General features: G+C 36.5%; 1 protein-coding gene and 1 non-coding gene across 2 annotated transcripts in view; one reads left to right on the top strand and one right to left on the bottom strand.

The window, feature by feature from the left end:
• The window catches only part of WDPCP (WD repeat containing planar cell polarity effector), a 225,345-nt gene that overhangs the window by 44,202 nt on the left and 163,588 nt on the right, over positions 1-17,555 (top strand). Inside the window, exons 6-7 of the mRNA XM_052647814.1 lie at positions 13,298-13,412; positions 15,686-15,819. Of these exons, the coding sequence (XP_052503774.1) occupies positions 13,298-13,412; positions 15,686-15,819 (249 nt within the window). The remainder of the gene's footprint in view (positions 1-13,297; positions 13,413-15,685; positions 15,820-17,555) is intronic.
• TRNAR-ACG (transfer RNA arginine (anticodon ACG)) lies at positions 11,617-11,688 on the bottom strand. The gene has a single exon. It is a non-coding gene; the product is annotated as a tRNA-Arg (tRNA).

Here is a 17,555-nt window from a genome sequence, read left to right as displayed (position 1 = left end):
TAACTTTGGAAAATAGACAGAAACTGGAAACTGGTGAACTAGGGCAGGGTAGGGGAGAAGAGGTAGGAGGGATACAAAGGTAGGAAATTGTATACCTCTGTATAATTTGTTGTCATTTTCTTTTGGAGCTACAAGGATGTGTTACCTCTTCCAAAAATTAAATTAGTAAAGTCAGTTTAAAAAATTATAGCATGACACTGTTCTTGAAGGCTAAACTGAACTGGTCCCAACCTGTCTTTTTAATTAACATCTATTACCAAATTCTTTCTAATTTCAGTGCCACAGCCATACCAGGCTTCTGTCCATTGCTTATGCTCTGTATGCTTTCTACTGCTTTGAGGCTCTTGCACAAACTGTTCTTAGCTCTGCCTTGAATGTCCTTTGCTCCTCCTTTCACTGAGGAAACACATTCTTATCCTTAGGTCTCTGACAATGAGTTACCACTTTCTCAGGAAGCCTTCCCTGATGAGCTCTATTCCCTATTATGTGCTGTTATACCATGGATTTCTTGATACTCACTGCAGTTTTACACTTACTGTGTGACCATCTAATTACTATCTACCTAACCAATTTGAATGAAAGTTCCATTGTAGTAACAATTTAACAATACTAATCCTAAAAAAATCCTGCTATCCTTAAAGCTATCATAATATTCTGTTGTACATTAAGTGTGACTGTGTGTGTGTATGTGTGTGTTTAAATTTACTTAGGAAGTGCTATAATCAGTCCCAAGAGGAGACTGTCGTATATAATGTTTCCAAGCTTACTTTGGAATATCTTCAAAGATCACTATTTTGTAGAGGAAGCTTTGGGAAATACTCTTTTACGTTTATGCTGTATTAGTATGTACTACGGGGAAGGAGAAGTGGAAGGTGTCAAGGGCATCTGTTAAGTGTTGTCCTGGTAAAAAGAGGGTGGACAAGGAGTTATATTAAAAATGGTAGATCTGAGAGAAATTGAAGGAGTATTGGCACAATTTACCTGTGAATTTGAAATCTGCTGGGTAAAGATGAAAATTAAAAATAGTATTCTCAGACCAAAGGAATTTTAAAAGAATTTAGTGGTGATCTTTATTCCCACTTTTAAGGTTTTAATTTTTTAAAAGAATTTTTATTTTTACTTTATTTTACTTTACAATACTGTATTGGTTTTGCCATACATTGACATGAATCCACCATGGGTGTACATGCGATCCCAAACATGAACCCCCCTCCCACCTCCCTCCCCACAACATCCCTCTGGGTCATCCCCGTGCACCAGCCCCAAGCATGCTGTATCCTGCATTGGATACAGACTGGTGATTCGATTCTTACATGATAGTATACATGTTTCAATGCCATTCTCCCAAATCATCCCACCCTCTCCCTCTCCCTCTGAGTCCAAAAGTCCGCTATACACATCTGTGTCTTTTTTGCTGTCTTGCATACAGGGTCATCATTGCCATCTTTCTAAATTCCATATATATGTGTTAGTATATTGTATTGGTGTTTTTCTTTCTGGCTGACTTCACTCTGTATAATCGGCTCCAGTTTCATCCATCTCATCAGAACTGATTCAAAAGTATTCTTTTTAATGGCTGAGTAATACTCCATTGTGTATATGTACCACAGCTTTCTTATCCATTCATCTGCTGATGGACATCTAGGTTGCTTCCATGTCCTGGCTATTATAAACAGGGCTGCGATGAACATTGGGGTAAATGTGTCTCTTTCAATTCTGGTTTCCTCGGTGTGTATGCCCAGCAGTGGGATTGCTGGGTCATAAGGCAGTTCTATTTGCAATTTTTTAAGGAATCTCCACACTGTTTTCCATAGTGGTTGTACTAGTTTGCATTCCCACCAACAGTGTAGGAGGCTTCCCTTTTCTCCACACCCTCTCCATTTATTGCTTGCAGATTTTTGGATCGCAGACATTCTGATTGGTGTGAAGTGGTACCTCATTGTGGTCTTGATTTGCATTTCTCTAATAATGAGTGATGTTGAGCATCTTTTCATGTGTTTGTTAGCCATCCGTATGTCTTCTTTGGAGAAATGTCTATTTAGTTCTTTGGCCCATTTTTTGATTGGGTCGTTTATTTTTCTGGAATTGAGCTGCATAAGTTGCTTGTATATTTTTGAGATTAGTTGTTTGTCAGTTGCTTCATTTGCTATTATTTTCTCCCATTCTGAAGGCTGTCTTTTCACCTTGCTTATATTTTCCTTTGTTGTGCAGAAGCTTTTAATTTTAATTAGATCCCATTTGTTTATTTTTGCTTTTATTTCCAGTATTCTGGGATGTGGATCATAGAGGATCCTGCTGTGATTTATGTCGGAGAGTGTTTTGCCTATGTTCTCCACTAGGCGTTTTATAGTTTCTGGTCTTACATTTAGATCTTTAATCCATTTTGAGATTATTTTTGTGTGTGGTGTTAGAAAGTGATCTAGTTTCATTCTTTTACAAGTGGTTGACCAGTTTTCCCAGCACCACTTGTTAAAGAGATTGTCTTTACTCCATTGTATATTCTTGCCTCCTTTGTCAAAGATAAGGTGTCCATATGTGTGTGGATTTATCTCTGGGCTTTCTATTTTGTTCCATTGATCTATATTTCTGTCTTAGTGCCAGTACCGTACTGTCTTGATGACTGGCTTTGTAGTAGAGCCTGAAGTCAGGCAAGTTGATTCCTCCAGTTCCATTCTTCTTTCTCAAGATTGCTTTAGCTATTCGAGGTTTTTTGTATTTCCATACACATCTTGAAATTATTTGTTCTAGTTCTGTGAAAAATATGGCTGGTAGCTTGATAGGGATTGCATTGAATTTGTAAATTGCTTTGGGTAGTATACTCATTTTCACTATATTGATTCTTCTGATCCATGAACATGGTATATTTCTCCATCTGTTAGTGTCCTCTTTGATTTCTTTCATCAGTGTTTTATAGTTTTCTATATATAGGTCTTTAGTTTCTTTAGGTAGATATATTCCTAAGTATTTTATTCTTTTTGTTGCAATGGTGAATGGAGTTGTTTCCTTAATTTCTTTTTCTACTTTCTCATTATTAGTGTATAGGAATGCAAGGGATTTCTGTGTGTTGATTTTATATCCTGCAACTTTACTATATTCATTGATTAGCTCTAGTAATTTTCTGGTGGAGTCTTTAGGGTTTTCTATGTAGAGGATTATGTCATCTGCAAACAGTGAGAGTTTTACTTCTTTTCCAGTTTGGATTCCTTTTATTTCTTTTTCTGCTCTGATTGCTGTGGCCAAAACTTCCAGAACTATGTTGAATAGTAGTGGTGAAAGGGGGCACCCTTGTCTTGTTCCTGACTTTAGGGGAAATGCTTTCAATTTTTCATCATTGAGGATAATGTTTGCTGTGGGTTTGTCATATATAGCTTTTATTATGTTGAGGTATGTTCCTTCTATTCCTGCTTTCTGGAGAGTTTTTATCATAAATGGATGTTGAATTTTGTCAAAGGCTTTCTCTGCATCTATTGAGATAATCATATGGCTTTTATTTTTCAATTTGTTAATGTGGTGAATTACATTGATTGATTTGCAGATATTGAAGAATCCTTGCATCCCTGGGATAAAGCCCACTTGGTCATGGTGTATGAGCTTTTTAATGTGTTGTTGAATTCTGATTGCTAGAATTTTGTTGAGGATTTTTGCATCTATGTTCATCAGTGATATTGGCCTGTAGTTTTCTTTTTTTGTGGCATCTTTGTCAAGTTTTGGTATTAGGGTGATGGTGGCCTCATAGAATGAGTTTGGAAGTTTACCTTCCTCTGCAATTTTCTGGAAGAGTTTGAGTCGGATAGGTGTTAGCTCTTCTCGAAATTTTTGGTAGAATTCAGCTGTGAAGCCGTCTGGACCTGGGCTTTTGTTTGCTGGAAGATTTCTGATTACAGTTTCAATTTCCATGCTTGTGATGGGTCTGTTAAGGTTTTCTATTTCTTCCTGGTTCAGTTTTGGGATATTGTACTTTTCTAAGAGTTTGTCCATTTCTTCCACGTTGTCCATTTTATTGGCATATAATTGCTGATAGTAGTCTCTTATGATCCTTTGTATTTCTGTGTTGTCTGTTGTGATCTCTCCATTTTCATTTCTAATTTTATTGATTTGATTTTTCTCTCTTTGCTTCTTGATGAGTCTGGCTAATGGTTTGTAAATTTTATTTATCCTTTCAAAGAACCAGCTTTTGGCTTTGTTGATTTTTGCTATGGTCAATAAAATGATTCCTTAGCATTGTTAAATGGCATGCAATACAAGCAGATAAACATTCAAAGTACTACCCTCACCATGGTAAGCACAGTCAACAGTTGTTTATGTCCTTCCTGCATGCATTTACAAACGCTCATATATATAAGTAGTATGTAAATATATTTTAGGTATTACATATATTATTTTCTGTAAATATTTTTCTGTAACTTCACATAACAACATATAACATACCTATTAATGATCTACATCTCCCCTTATTTTTAGTAGGTGCAGAGTAATCCATAGTTTGAATATACCATACTTTCTAATTGTTACTTATAATCTTTTTAGTGAATAAAGAAATTAGAAATAGGTGAAGAATCTAATAAGACAATATAATAAAAAAGTGTTGTTATTTTTTAATAAGTGAAAATGCAGAGGAGAGGGTCTTAGTTCAGTTTCCTACTCGATCCTTTTAGCTGTTGCTGTTACTACTGCTGCTAAGTCACTTCAGTCGTGTCCGACTCTGTGCGACCCCATAGAGGGCAGCCTACCAGGCTCCCCCGTCCCTGGGATTCTCCAGGCAAGAACACTGGAGTGGGTTGCCATTTCCTTCTCCAATGCATGAAAGTGAAAAGTGAAAGTGAAGTTGCTCAGTTGTATCCAACTCTTAGCGACCCCATGGACTGCAGCCTACCAGGCTTCTCAGAAACACATTTTATGACATAAAAGCATTCTTTAAAACTCTAAACTATTTGTGACCAGAATACTTTAAGATCTGCTTCTTTGTTTTTGAAACGTTTTTTAGAAAAATAACAGCATATTCAAAAGTTTAAAAATTACCCACAATTCCAATTTTAAAACAACTTTTTGTCTAGAAGTTAAAGTTTATGCCTTCAACTCCCAATTTCACATCTTCGAGGGACTTACTGAGACGTTTTGGTCAAATTCTTTCTTGCGTTTTCTTGTGTTTACACAGACAATTTCTTTATGCATGTATATGCATATACCACACCTATTTTTTTCTAATAAAATGGAATGGTGGTATTCATGTAGGTCTGCAACTTTTAAAAAATTTCACCCCACTTCACTATATCACAGGCTAGGGCAACAAATTTCTGATTAATTAAACCTGTCTATTTTTTATATTATCTCCATTTATTTTCTTATAGTAACAACATTCACAATAACCAAACTAAAAAGGGACTGATGTATCAACTGGCATGGTAATTTATTTACTTACAATATGAAATATATCTGACATCATAGACTTTGTTCATTTGCTTGGGGCATTCCCACGTGATGGATGAATTACTCAAGAGACTAAATTACAGATAAGGATGATTGGTGAGCCGAGGTGTTCTTACAGGATATTTCTATCAGGCTGTGGCTAGAGCTCTAACTTGGCCTTGGGCTTTTTCTTTCCTGACAGCTGGTGCTAGTCATCAGAGTCATAGCCCTGAATGGTGTTACAGATATTTGGTAAGGTTTCCTCCAGGCTCTGATCTGAACTGTGCACTGCCCACTATTTAATTTAAGATCTCTGACCTGGTCCTCGTTCATTACCTTTTCTTTCCGTGAGAAAAGTGTTGATTAGACTTTGAGGATCTCCCAAATCATCTGTTTGTTGGAAGACAAGGAAAACACCTTAGTCTCCACAGCAGTTCATTTACAAGCACTTTGTTCAGGTGAGCTTCCATGGATGTGGCTAACACATAGAGGTGTGACAACCACAGTGTCTCCAGACATTGCCAAATGTCCCCTGGGGGTCAAAATCACCCCCACTCGAGAACCGCTGGTTTAGACTGAGAAGGAGATAAAGAGAAGAAAACCAGATAGGCTACTACATGGAAATCAACTGACTGAAAGTGAAAGGATGTTAGTTCCTAAACAGTGGCAGAAAGAACATAGGATTTGTCCTATGTCTTGATCTCTATTTCTCCACAAATTATGAGACCTTTGATTAGGCGGCTCAGATGGTAAAGAATCTGCTTGCAATGCAGGAGACCCAGGTTCGATCTATGGTGGGGAAGATCCCCTGGAGGAGGAAATGGATACTAACTCCAGTATTCTTGCTTGGAGAATTCCATGGATAGAGGAGCCTGGTGGGCTATAGTCCATGGGCTGCAAAGAATTGGACATGACTGAGTGATTAACACTTTCACTTTGGTTAGTTGCTTTACCCTCCTGATTGTGAATTAGTATGAGGATTAATGTTGTTATTACTGTTTTTTAATTTACATATTTACAGTGTACCAGAGTTGTACTGACATTTTATATGAATTAGAGAGAGAGTGTGTATTAAAGTCCCCTGTAAAGTGTAAAATTTTGTACAAAAGTATTGTGCTATCCTACTCACTTCTTACCACTGCTTTTATCCTTGAGATCTTTAAAACTATGGGCAAATACAAGATTTACCTTTGAATCATGTTCTTTTGTGAATTTCATAAAATATTATAAATATTTTCTCACTTTTATTGTATGTAATTATTTTATGTATGTGTGTATATGTACATATGTAAGAGTTGGATTTAAAATTACGTTAGGGATTAAAGTGTAGCATCGCTCATTTTATGAGAATAAGTGACAAAAATGAGATTTTGTAATTTGCAATAGATTTAGCAGGCAAATTTCCAGGAATGTATCTGTTCCCTGTATTGTATAACATCACACAAATCTTTGGGAAGCCCCATTGTTAGCACTTCTCTATCCAGAAGAATACATGTTTCTTGTCCTTTTGTTTCTTGTGCTTTAGTCAGTTCCCTATAGTGAGTCAATTAAAATTTTTTTCTTATCCTTGTCTTAACTGCAGTGACTTATGTCTCTCTACTTTAATGGATTAGTCAGGCACGATTTCTCTCTATACACAGTAAATGTTTGCTGAATGAAGGAATAAATTACAGAAAACATGTTATCTCTCTTCCAGCAGGTTATCTGTTAAAATGATCGGTGACTCTACCCTTCATTATAGATTTCCTCAATGTAAAATTGTTTGCCTGTCTATAGTTCTGAATTTCTCTAGAAGTTATCCCATGGATTGGATAGGGGGTCAAGGTTGAGGGAGGCGTTGGGTACCATCCTGATGCAGACTCACTGGGCCTCCTGAGGAGTGGTTTATAATACTTTAAGTATTTACTTCAACCCTAGAATTTACTCCAATGGTCATAATACTTTGTTACCTCTCTGGATTGTAGTCTTTAGCACCTGTTGTCTCCCACATGTCACCTGATGATTTCATGGGATCAGTCTTGGCTACCTGTCCATGACTTTCCTCTCAAATGGTGGATTAAACCTCTAACCCAGGATTGATTTTTAGTACTGATCCTGTATGCCTTTATTTACTTTTCACTTCTCTCAGATATGACAATAATCACATGGATTTGGGAGGAGTTTCCTTAGCCAGTGAGAATACTGAATTCAGTTGAATTGTTTGTGATCACTGTTCTGAAAGAGCTCATTCACAGTTACTTACTTACTTGCTTCTTCAGTCCTTGAGACTATGATGCATTGGTCAATATATGATGTATGATGTACTTCTCTTTATGGCTACTAAACTACCTCTTCTAGGAAGCAGTCATCTATCTTAACCAAAACCTCCACTTCTCTGAGATGAGATCTGCTATATTCTACACACATTTTACCAATACTTGCCTGGATCATTCATCATTATATCCCTGTCTATATACTTGGCATATATAGGCGGCACTCACATATTTTTGATCTACTGAGTGAATGAAACTTGGATTCTTGTTTCTGCTTATGTTTTTGTTTTGCTTAATGATGTCAGCTGGTAAAAATTTCTTTCTTCTCCCAGTACCATTTCACTTCTAATTAAGTATTCAAAATAAGGTTAAGAGAAACCAATTTGAGGAATCATCTGAAGATCATGGGGATCATTTCCTAGTTTCTTAAAAAAAGACAGACCTCTCTGGTATGAGCTTATAAATAACTTTTTCCTTCTCATGTTTTTAAAATAAGCTCATACCAGAGAGGTCTGTCTTTTTTTAAGAAACTAGGAAATGATCCCCATGATCTTCAGATGATTCCTCAAATTGGTTTCTCTTAACCTTATTTTGAATACTTAATTAGAAGTGAAATGGCACTGGGAGAAGAAAGAAATTTTTACCAGCTGACATCATTAAGCAAAACAAAAACATAAGATGGTTTGGGAGAATGGCATTGAAACATGTATACTATCATGTAAGAAACGAATCACCAGTCTATGTTTGATGCAGGATACAGGATGCTTGGGGCTGGTGCATGGGGATGATCCAGAGAGATGGTGTGGGGTGGGAGGTGGGAGGGGGGTTCATGTTTGGGATCGCATGTACACCCGTGGTGGATTCGTGTCGATGTATGGCAAAACCAATACAGTATTGTAAAGTAAAATAAAGTAAAAATAAAAATTAAAAAAAAACCACATTAAAGAAAGAAATATAAAAAAATTAAAAAAAAATAAAAACAATATGTTACCTTAAAAAAAAAAAAGAAATAATAAAGAGCATAACTAGCAAGGAAGATACTTCCTGTCTGGAAGGGTATCAGGGGAAAGGGAAAGTTTCAGTTCCTATTTTGCCTTCGTCATCTTTTCCCCCCACCCCAAGTATAAATTTATTTATTTTAATTGGAGGCTAATTACTTTACAACATTATATTGGTTTTGCTGTACATCAACATGAATCCGCCACAGGCATACACGTGTGCCCCATCCTGAACTGCCCCCCTCCCTCCCCGCACCATCCCTCTGGGTTGTCTCAGTGCACCAGCCCCAAGCATCCAGTATTATGCATCGAACCTGGACTGGCAATTTGTTTCATGCACAGGGAACTACATTAAAATTGGCAGAGTGTTTGGAAATCCCATAGGCCCTCTTATTTATTCATCCTGTTGATCTCTTCTCAAGCTCAGATCTGCTCCGGAGGTATCTCCCTTTGCTTCTTTGTCTGCTCTTTTTTAATTTTTTGAACTGTTGGATTCTCTGATTCCTTGAAATTGGGTATCTTGGTGCCCTTTTTCCTTCTTGTCCTGCCAAATCTTAAAATAGGCTTTTCCAGTTTGGAGGGCTTAAGAACTAACTTTTTGGGGAAACAGGGAGAGATACTTTCCTGTCTGGGCTAGCATATTCTTTACCTGAGACTCATACTATTGTTTCCCCCTAATTCTGGTTATTAATGTCTTTGACACCAGTACTTGGAAACTTATGCTTTCCCATAGATTGTTTTTATAAAAATGTATTAATTAACTTATTAATTTGCTTATACCCTCTTATTCCAAAATCTGGTGTTAGGGCTACTTCTAGAACATATGACATTTGGAAATCAGAAATGATAGACATACCTTAATCCTAATAAGTACCCCAACTAGGTGTCAATAAGAGGGTTAACCTGATCTTTTAACCCAGCTAAAGATTGAGATGTCCCAGAGCTCAGTTGTTAGGCCTCTTTCTCTCCTTTTTTTTTTTTTTTCTTAAATAACAAATTTATTTTCTCACAGTTCTAGAAGCTAGAAGTCCAAGACCAGGTTGCTGTGAGGGCTGATCTCTGGAGAGACCTCTCTTCCTGATTCATAAACAACTGTCTTCTTTGTTGCCGTTTGGCCTTTTCCTTATGTGTGCACATGGAAAGAGAGCCCACTGGTGTGTCTTCTTCTTTGTTAGGACACCAGGTTAATTAGATTAGAGCTCCACCCTTATGACCTCTTCACTCTTTTTAGCTCAGTTGGTAAAGAATCCACCTGCAATGCAGGAGACCCCGGTTCGATTCCTGGGTTGGGAAGATCCACTGGAGAGGGGGTAGGCTACCCGGTCCAGTATTCTTGGGCTTCTCTTGAGGCTCAGCTGGTAAAGAATCCACCTGCAATGTGGGGACACCTGGGTTCGATCCCTGGGTTGGGAAGATCCCATGGAGAAGGGAAAGGCTACTCACTCCAGTATTCTGGCCTGGAGAATACTATGGACTTTATAGTCCATGGGGTTGCAAAGAGTCAGACACGACTGAGCGACTTTCACTATTCTGTTCCAAGACTTCAAACACTACCATACATTGTTGATGACTCCCAGATATAATCTCCAGCCCCCACTTCACCCTAGACTTCAGAGTATTCGATATCTCTACTTATATGTTCATAGACATCTTAAACCAAACTTTTGATTCTCCCAATCTAAATTTACCTCTCCTCAAGTGTTCCCCATTTCAGGAAACCAAGTTGCTCAGCCCAAAAACCTTTGAGTTTTTCTCTTGTTTGCTACATCCAATTCTTCAGCAAGCCCCAGTTGCTCCCCTTTAAAATATGTCTCAAATATATCCACGTACTGTTTCCTCTAGCATTGCCATCGAGTTCAAGCCATCATCATCTCTCACCTAAGCCACTGCAATAGCCTCCTAATGGTCTCCCTGCTTCTACTTTTGCCCTGATCCTTCTTTAAAATATAAATTATAATTCACTGCTGCTTAAAACCCTATGACTTCTCCTCAACAAGATCCCCTGACTGCCTTGCTGATTCCATCCTGTGAATATCCCTCTCACTCACTCCTCACCCTTCAAGGCACACTGGCCTACCTTTTGTCAGTTTTCCCAGGCACATTCTGACCTCAAGAGTTTTTGCATTTACTATTCTAAGGCTCAAATTCCCTTTCTTCAAGTAATCATATGGCTTGTTCTTTCACTTCATTTGGATCTGTACTCAAATGTTGTCTCCTCAAAGAGGCCTTTTTACTTCTTTATTAGTTATCTGTTTAAAGCAGCTTCTAGTTACTGGCAGTATTCAAGCATGGCTGGATCTTTGAAGAATGCTTGCAGAGATGCTAAAGAAGGAACTTCCATGTCATGTGGGAGTGGAAAATTAGACAAGATTTCCTTCTAACTGGAAATTATTTAATCCTATCATGAATTAATTATGATTCTTTCTCTAAGAGTTTAGTTAGTACCTCCTATGTGTCTGACATTGTTCTAGGCACTAGATAAGATATAAAGATATATATCTTTAAGATATAAAGATAAAAGTGGCCTAGCTAGTATCCATTAGGAACTAATAGTAGATAATGAAGAAAAGAGGTGCTTAAGAATATGGGTGTAAAATTCTAATAGATAAAAATAAATAGAAAAGGACAAATTTTAGAGGTGCTCTGAATAAATGGCAACCCACTCCAGTATTCTTGCCTGGAAAATCCCATGGATGGAGGAGCCTGGTAGGCTACGGTCCATGGGGTCACAAAGAGTCAGACATGACTGAGTGACTTCACTTTTCTGAATAAATGAGGAAGAGATTGAATAAATGAGGGGAGAAAAAACTATTATAAGGGCGAGAACATGAATGTGAAGTTGCTCAGTCGTGTCCGACTCTTTGCGACCCCATGGACTATAGCCTACCAGGCTCCTCTGTCCATGGGATTTTCCAGGCAATAGTACTGGAGTGGATTGCCATTTCCTTCTCCAAGGGATCTTCCCAACCCAGGGATCGAACCTGGGTCTCCCGCATCGTAGACAGACGCTTTACCGTCTGAGCCACCAGGGAAGTCCTAAGGGGGAGAACCAGATATGAAAGATGACCCTAAAATTGCCTGCTTGAGAAGGGAGAATGTAGGGGTAAAGACTACATGTTATATTGTTATGGGGGTATTCCCTAAAAGGAAAATATCAGTGTTAGTCATCAACGTATATGGCGTGGCTGGATGTAATTCATAATTCAGTAGAGATTAATTAATTTATGAAGTAGTTTGAAATTCTTGAAACAAACGTGTCTTCACTTTCTCTTATTAGTCTCCCATACCAATAAAGTTAAGTTCTCCTTTCCCCTGCCTTCTGGCCCCTATGGGGTAAATTAACATGAAATTGACAGTTCCTTTAATCACATGATGAGTTTGAATGAACTCCGGGAGTTGGTGATGGACAGGGAGGCCTGGCGTGCTGTGATTCGTGGGGTCGAAAAGAGTCGGACACGACTGAGCGACTGAACTGAACTGAACTTAATCACATGGGGCCCTTCAGTTTCTTTTCTGGTTCATATGCCTGGAATCTGTTAGACAGTAGGGGAATAGTCGTCTTTTTAAAATAATAATCACCTGGTCCCTCATGCTGCTCATTGTTCACACATGTCCCAGTATGTCTTGTCACAGAATCATCCTCTCTAGCTGAGACATGATGCCTAGGTAGGTGGGGAATTCCCCTGTTTTGTTTAAAATCATAGTTGTCTTTAGATTTGGCTAGCGTGTTCCTGATTAGTTTACTGACAATTGGTTTTTTCTTCTTATACCATATGCTATTACATGATTCATCTGCTTTGAGTCTGTTGCCTTGAAGGTGAAACAATTTCTTCCAATGTTGATATTTCATAATCTCATAGATAACAAGCATACACATATGCATAGTCCTTTCAGAAGTTTTAAACATTTGGAGATGAATGAATTATACTGCCACAAATGAAAAGGAGCAGTATAAAACCATAATGGTGATATCCAGACATCTTTTGTTGGGTGGTTGGGTGAACACTAATATTAATAAAGCCTGCATACTTTACTGTGTTTATCTCTCCTTGAGAAGTTATTTCTGGTATGTGGTACTTATTTATGAATTTTAACGTTTAACATTGTGCTTTAATTGCCTTGGATTTACATGTATTTTAATATTTTAGACATGATCTTTATTTCAAGGTTTAAATTCCGGATAAATCATAATACTTGGTGTTAACATTGTAATGATGATTGCTGTTTAGTATGTAGCAATGCCTACTCAAATGTTAAGAAATCTTCTTTTAATTACTAACATAAATAGTAATCTTTGAAAACATTTCAGTAAGACACATCACATCTCTGAATGCAGTGCAAGGAAGTTTTTTCATAAACCTTATTTTCCAAGTATTTAAAAGATTACACTTCTAATAAACATGGACTAAATTCAGTTTCTTCATATAGCACTGATCAGTGCACTTAACTGTGTTCCACCACTTAACCACCTGTATTTTTTTACTCAGAATGTCAGTGATTGTTTTTCTAAGAACTCTTTATAATTCCACGGTATAGATATACATGTACACATCTGTAAGTTGTACATTTGGGGAGAAATTTTTAAAAGATTCTAATTCTTGGTATATCTCCCTCCGCCTCTCTCCCTTTACCTGTTTTTAGCTCCTCTTTGGTTCAGGTGTGCTGGTGTCCCTAAGCCTTTCCGGGCCGCAGCTGGAGAAAGTGGTGATTGACAGAAGCCTGGTGGGGAAGCTCATCTCCGACACCATCAGTGATGGTAATTACCCCCATGTGCAAATCAATTGCCTACATTAACAGTGGGGCAGGAGAAATACTGTGTCAACAGGTAGACTAATTATTACCACTAGGGACTTGAAAACACAAGTAATTGCTTGTAATGGCATAGTTACAACCCCTGGGACCAATATGAGTTTTAACTAATATTTAATGTCAAAGTTTTTGTCAATTGTTAGTATTCTTGAGTATTTTTTACTGTTTCCTTAAAAAAGTGAACCTATTTTCTAAAGAGGTGGGTTTTTTGTTTGGTGTGTTGACATTTCAAATATTTTTCACTTTCACATGAATTTGAATAAATAACCCCAATTTGTCAGCACAGCTACTTAATACAAAAACAAAAAAAAAATCTGTTCTTCGGCTCTTAGGACATTCTTTGTTACCAAAGTCTACGAATACTAACTTCTGAGAGAGTTTAAGCAGTATTTCTAAAAATAAAAATCAATGCCAAAAATACCAGATAAATCTGAATCCTGTAAAGTGATATCACAGTTAGTATATAATTGCTACAAAGCACATAAAGACTTTAAGCCAGTTACTGAAAAGGTAACATATTGACATTTATTAATCCTTAAAAGGCTCTTTGCTGTGTCAGCCTACCTATATAATTTAATTAAAACAACTATTCTTTGTAAGATATAGTTATTTCTGTTTAATAGATAAGGAAATTGAAGCTGAGATACTGATGAACATGCCCACCAATGAGATACTAAGGAATAGCCCCAAAATGACTGAGCTGAAATTTGAACCCATTTCCTTTGCATTATAGTGTGCTGACTCCTGAAGTTTTAAGATTGCAGTTTAATTCAAGGTTAAAAAAAAAAAAGGCCTAAGAAACAGATTGCATAAGAAACACATTGCTAAACCAGTACAATATTGTAAAGTAATTAGCCTCCAATTAAATAAATTTAAAAAAAGAAACAGATTGCATTATCATTAGAGATTGAAAATTATCCATATCTTAAATTGAATAATCAAAAGTGTGGTCTAATAGAAAGGACAAAGGTAAGATTATAGAAACCCAGTGTGTGCTCACTAATATCTCTGAATAATGCAGACACAGTTTCTTAGAGAAAAGCACTCTGCAGCGTGGCTATCATTAGTAGTATTCCTGATAATGATAAGCTGGGGGTAGGGTTATGAGTATGCCGCTTCCTCTTCCTTGTAGGATTATGGTGCTAAGGAAGCTTCCCTGTGGAAGAGGTTTTATTTTCATATGTCAAATAATTGACCCCTTCGTTGACTCTGCAAGTAAAATAGTGGCTATGATGATTTTGTCATTTTGGTGGTCCTCCATTAGAATTAAAAGGAGACCTCCAAAACTGTTCATGTTGCTGAGATATCTTTTTTCACTTGTTTCTTTAAACCACAAATAATACATACATTCTCATGAGTACATGATAACAATGTGATTTCTTGGCAGTTCTCCAGATTCTCCTGTAATTGTGTCGATCTACTGTGGTTACTGCTTGCACAGCCAGGGATATGGAAGTAAAGAAATATATATAAAACATTCAATAACTTCTTTTTGTTGGTAACAATGTAAAACATTTCTCAAATTCCTACTACATGTTTTTAATCAGTATGTTTTATAACATTAATAGCTCTTTATGTAACCCAAATTAATGCAAATTAACTGTGTGCTTTAGAAATATAGCTGCAGAAATGTTTTTGCTAATCTTCATTATCAAGTATTACTTTATATAATATGCATATTGGGTATAATATGTTTTAATTCATTCAGCTAGTGTACTTTCAGAAAGAAAGTTCATTGGTAAAAATTTTTTAAAAAAATTGGTGGAGAACACTGATCTGTATCCTCTAATAAATCCAATTTATTCTCAGATGGTTTGTATCATATAAATACAGGATTAAAGGCTAAGTACAAATAAGTGTTTTTATCTTTACGTTCAGATATGAAACAGGGTTTTATGCTTTTCCGACCTTTATTCCAAATACATCTCATTTGTAGGTTGTCCCCAAATATCAGTGTATATTGAAATGGTCTCATGGAAAGCAAAAATATCAAATCCATGCATGATTAGATTGATTATTGTTGTTTCTTTCTAATATCTTTATTATCGTTGGGAAATGTCCACAATGATATTTAGGAGACTTCAGTTATTTCAATTAATATTCATTTATCTTCTGAAAATAGCTTTTTGTAACATTTCAGTAGAAGAAACTATTAATTTGTTATTATTTTATTCTAACTTAGTACTTGATAGTATTATCAAGTCTTTTTTTTTTTTTAAGCTCTTCTCACAGACAGCTTCATCATCTTATCATTTTTGGCACAAAACAAACTATGTTTTATTCAGTTTGCCAAGAAGATGAGCACTCCTGATATAAACAAAAGACTGGAAAAGCTCTCAGCCTTGGATTATAAGGTAGAGATTTGAATGTATATGGTCATATTATTAATTATTAAGGTATGCTAGCGTATTGCTTGAGTTGATGTTATGCTCATTTTTCTTAAATGATTATGGATTTCAGAAAAACCAGAGTTATTCATAGTATAGGATTAAGCTTGATTGTGGCCATCCAAAGTTTTCTTTTTTTACTCTCATTATGGGGGTCTAACAGTGGCATGCTTGGAGCAGTTTACATTGTACTTATGGAAATCAGAAAGATAATAGAGGCAAGTTACACATTTGAAAATGGTTTTCTTGCTGGTGGTAGTATATATACCATTCTCATTTTTCCCTAAGACCCCGTATCACTATTCTAGGCAAGGATAGCTGCTCTCGCTTCCATTTCACAAGAAAGAAGACAACACTTTCAAAGGTTAATAGAAAAGTGTAATAAACAAGGAGTGGGAAGATCCCCCTCCTCCCAATATCCAGCTATAACTGTGGAGAAAAATGCAAAAAGAAATCTCCTTCATGTGTTAGTCTCTTTCCCTTCAGTAACTCCAGGTAATTTGTTTCCTTGTATTAGGGACTTTGCATCTGTTAAGGCAGGATTTTTATTTTAAATGATGTGTTTAATTTAAGTTTTGCCACATTACATTCTAACTGCTTGGAAGGCATACTCTCTGCTAGAATGAGTATCTCATACATTTTCCAGGCTGTTTCAGTTCAAGGCCTCTTTTCAGCAGTGACTTGTGTTTGCAAGATTGATCCAGCCTCTGTGACGTGGATTTGAGACAGTTCACTGTTCACTGGGAACGAGACTGATCTACAGCTTCCTTAAAAAAGATGCACACTTACACTGTACCAGGAGTATCTATAACAGGGGCAAAGATTCTTAAAAGCCAGCTTTGTGGCTTGAAACTGTGTGTGTGTGTTTGAAAAGTCTAATAGTATTTGACCTAACCTTTTGCCCTTTGGGGTTCTTTTGGGTTATTTCTTATTGTGACTGAGTTAGTAGTGGTGTGGGAGGATTTCATTTTATTTATTGGAAAAATCTACTCATAAAAAAGATTTTTAACATGGGATAAAATACATTAACTTTTTCATCATGGTAATAAACTATAATTTGGTTTTGTTTGCAAGCCTTGTATTGCTTCTATAACACTTTGTATAATATTGATTCTTTTAAACTGAAAATCTGTAGTACTCATACATTTTGTCTAGTAAAAAATGGTTTAACATTCCTAATGGAATTCTATTTTCCAAAATGGCTAGCTTTCCTTGAAATGTTGTTAATTTACTAATACTGGTCTTTAAAATGCACCAGTATGCATTAATTTTAATGCATTAACTATTAAAGTGACTGTTTTTAATGCATTTATATAAAATTTTGTATGCCTACTTTCTTCATCTTCAGTGTGGTGGGTAGTTTGGCAGAGTCTTCTCAGCTTAAGGATAGTAGCTCCTCATTAATGAGAGCAGAGAGACACTGTTAGGATGTCATCTTTTCTGATGAAAAGTTGTGAAAAATAGACTGAGTATATGGGTCCTGCACCTTGAGTAAGGGAGTTACGCATTTGTTCATTCTGTCATTAGATATGAGAAATTAAAATCATAAGCACTCCATGTCATTTCTTTACATTAGAGAAGAAGTAGCCTGCTTCCCTCTGGAAAACCCATGGATTTTATCTTCTGGTTCAATATTTTAAATTAGTATTTAATATTTGATTTAATATTTGATAAAAACTGCCATTTACCTATTGGAAGGACAT

The sequence above is a fragment of the Budorcas taxicolor genome, chromosome 11, assembly GCF_023091745.1.
Source record: "Budorcas taxicolor isolate Tak-1 chromosome 11, Takin1.1, whole genome shotgun sequence".
NCBI classification, from domain to species: Eukaryota; Metazoa; Chordata; class Mammalia; order Artiodactyla; family Bovidae; genus Budorcas; species Budorcas taxicolor.
This window is presented reverse-complemented; position numbering and strand designations above follow the sequence as displayed.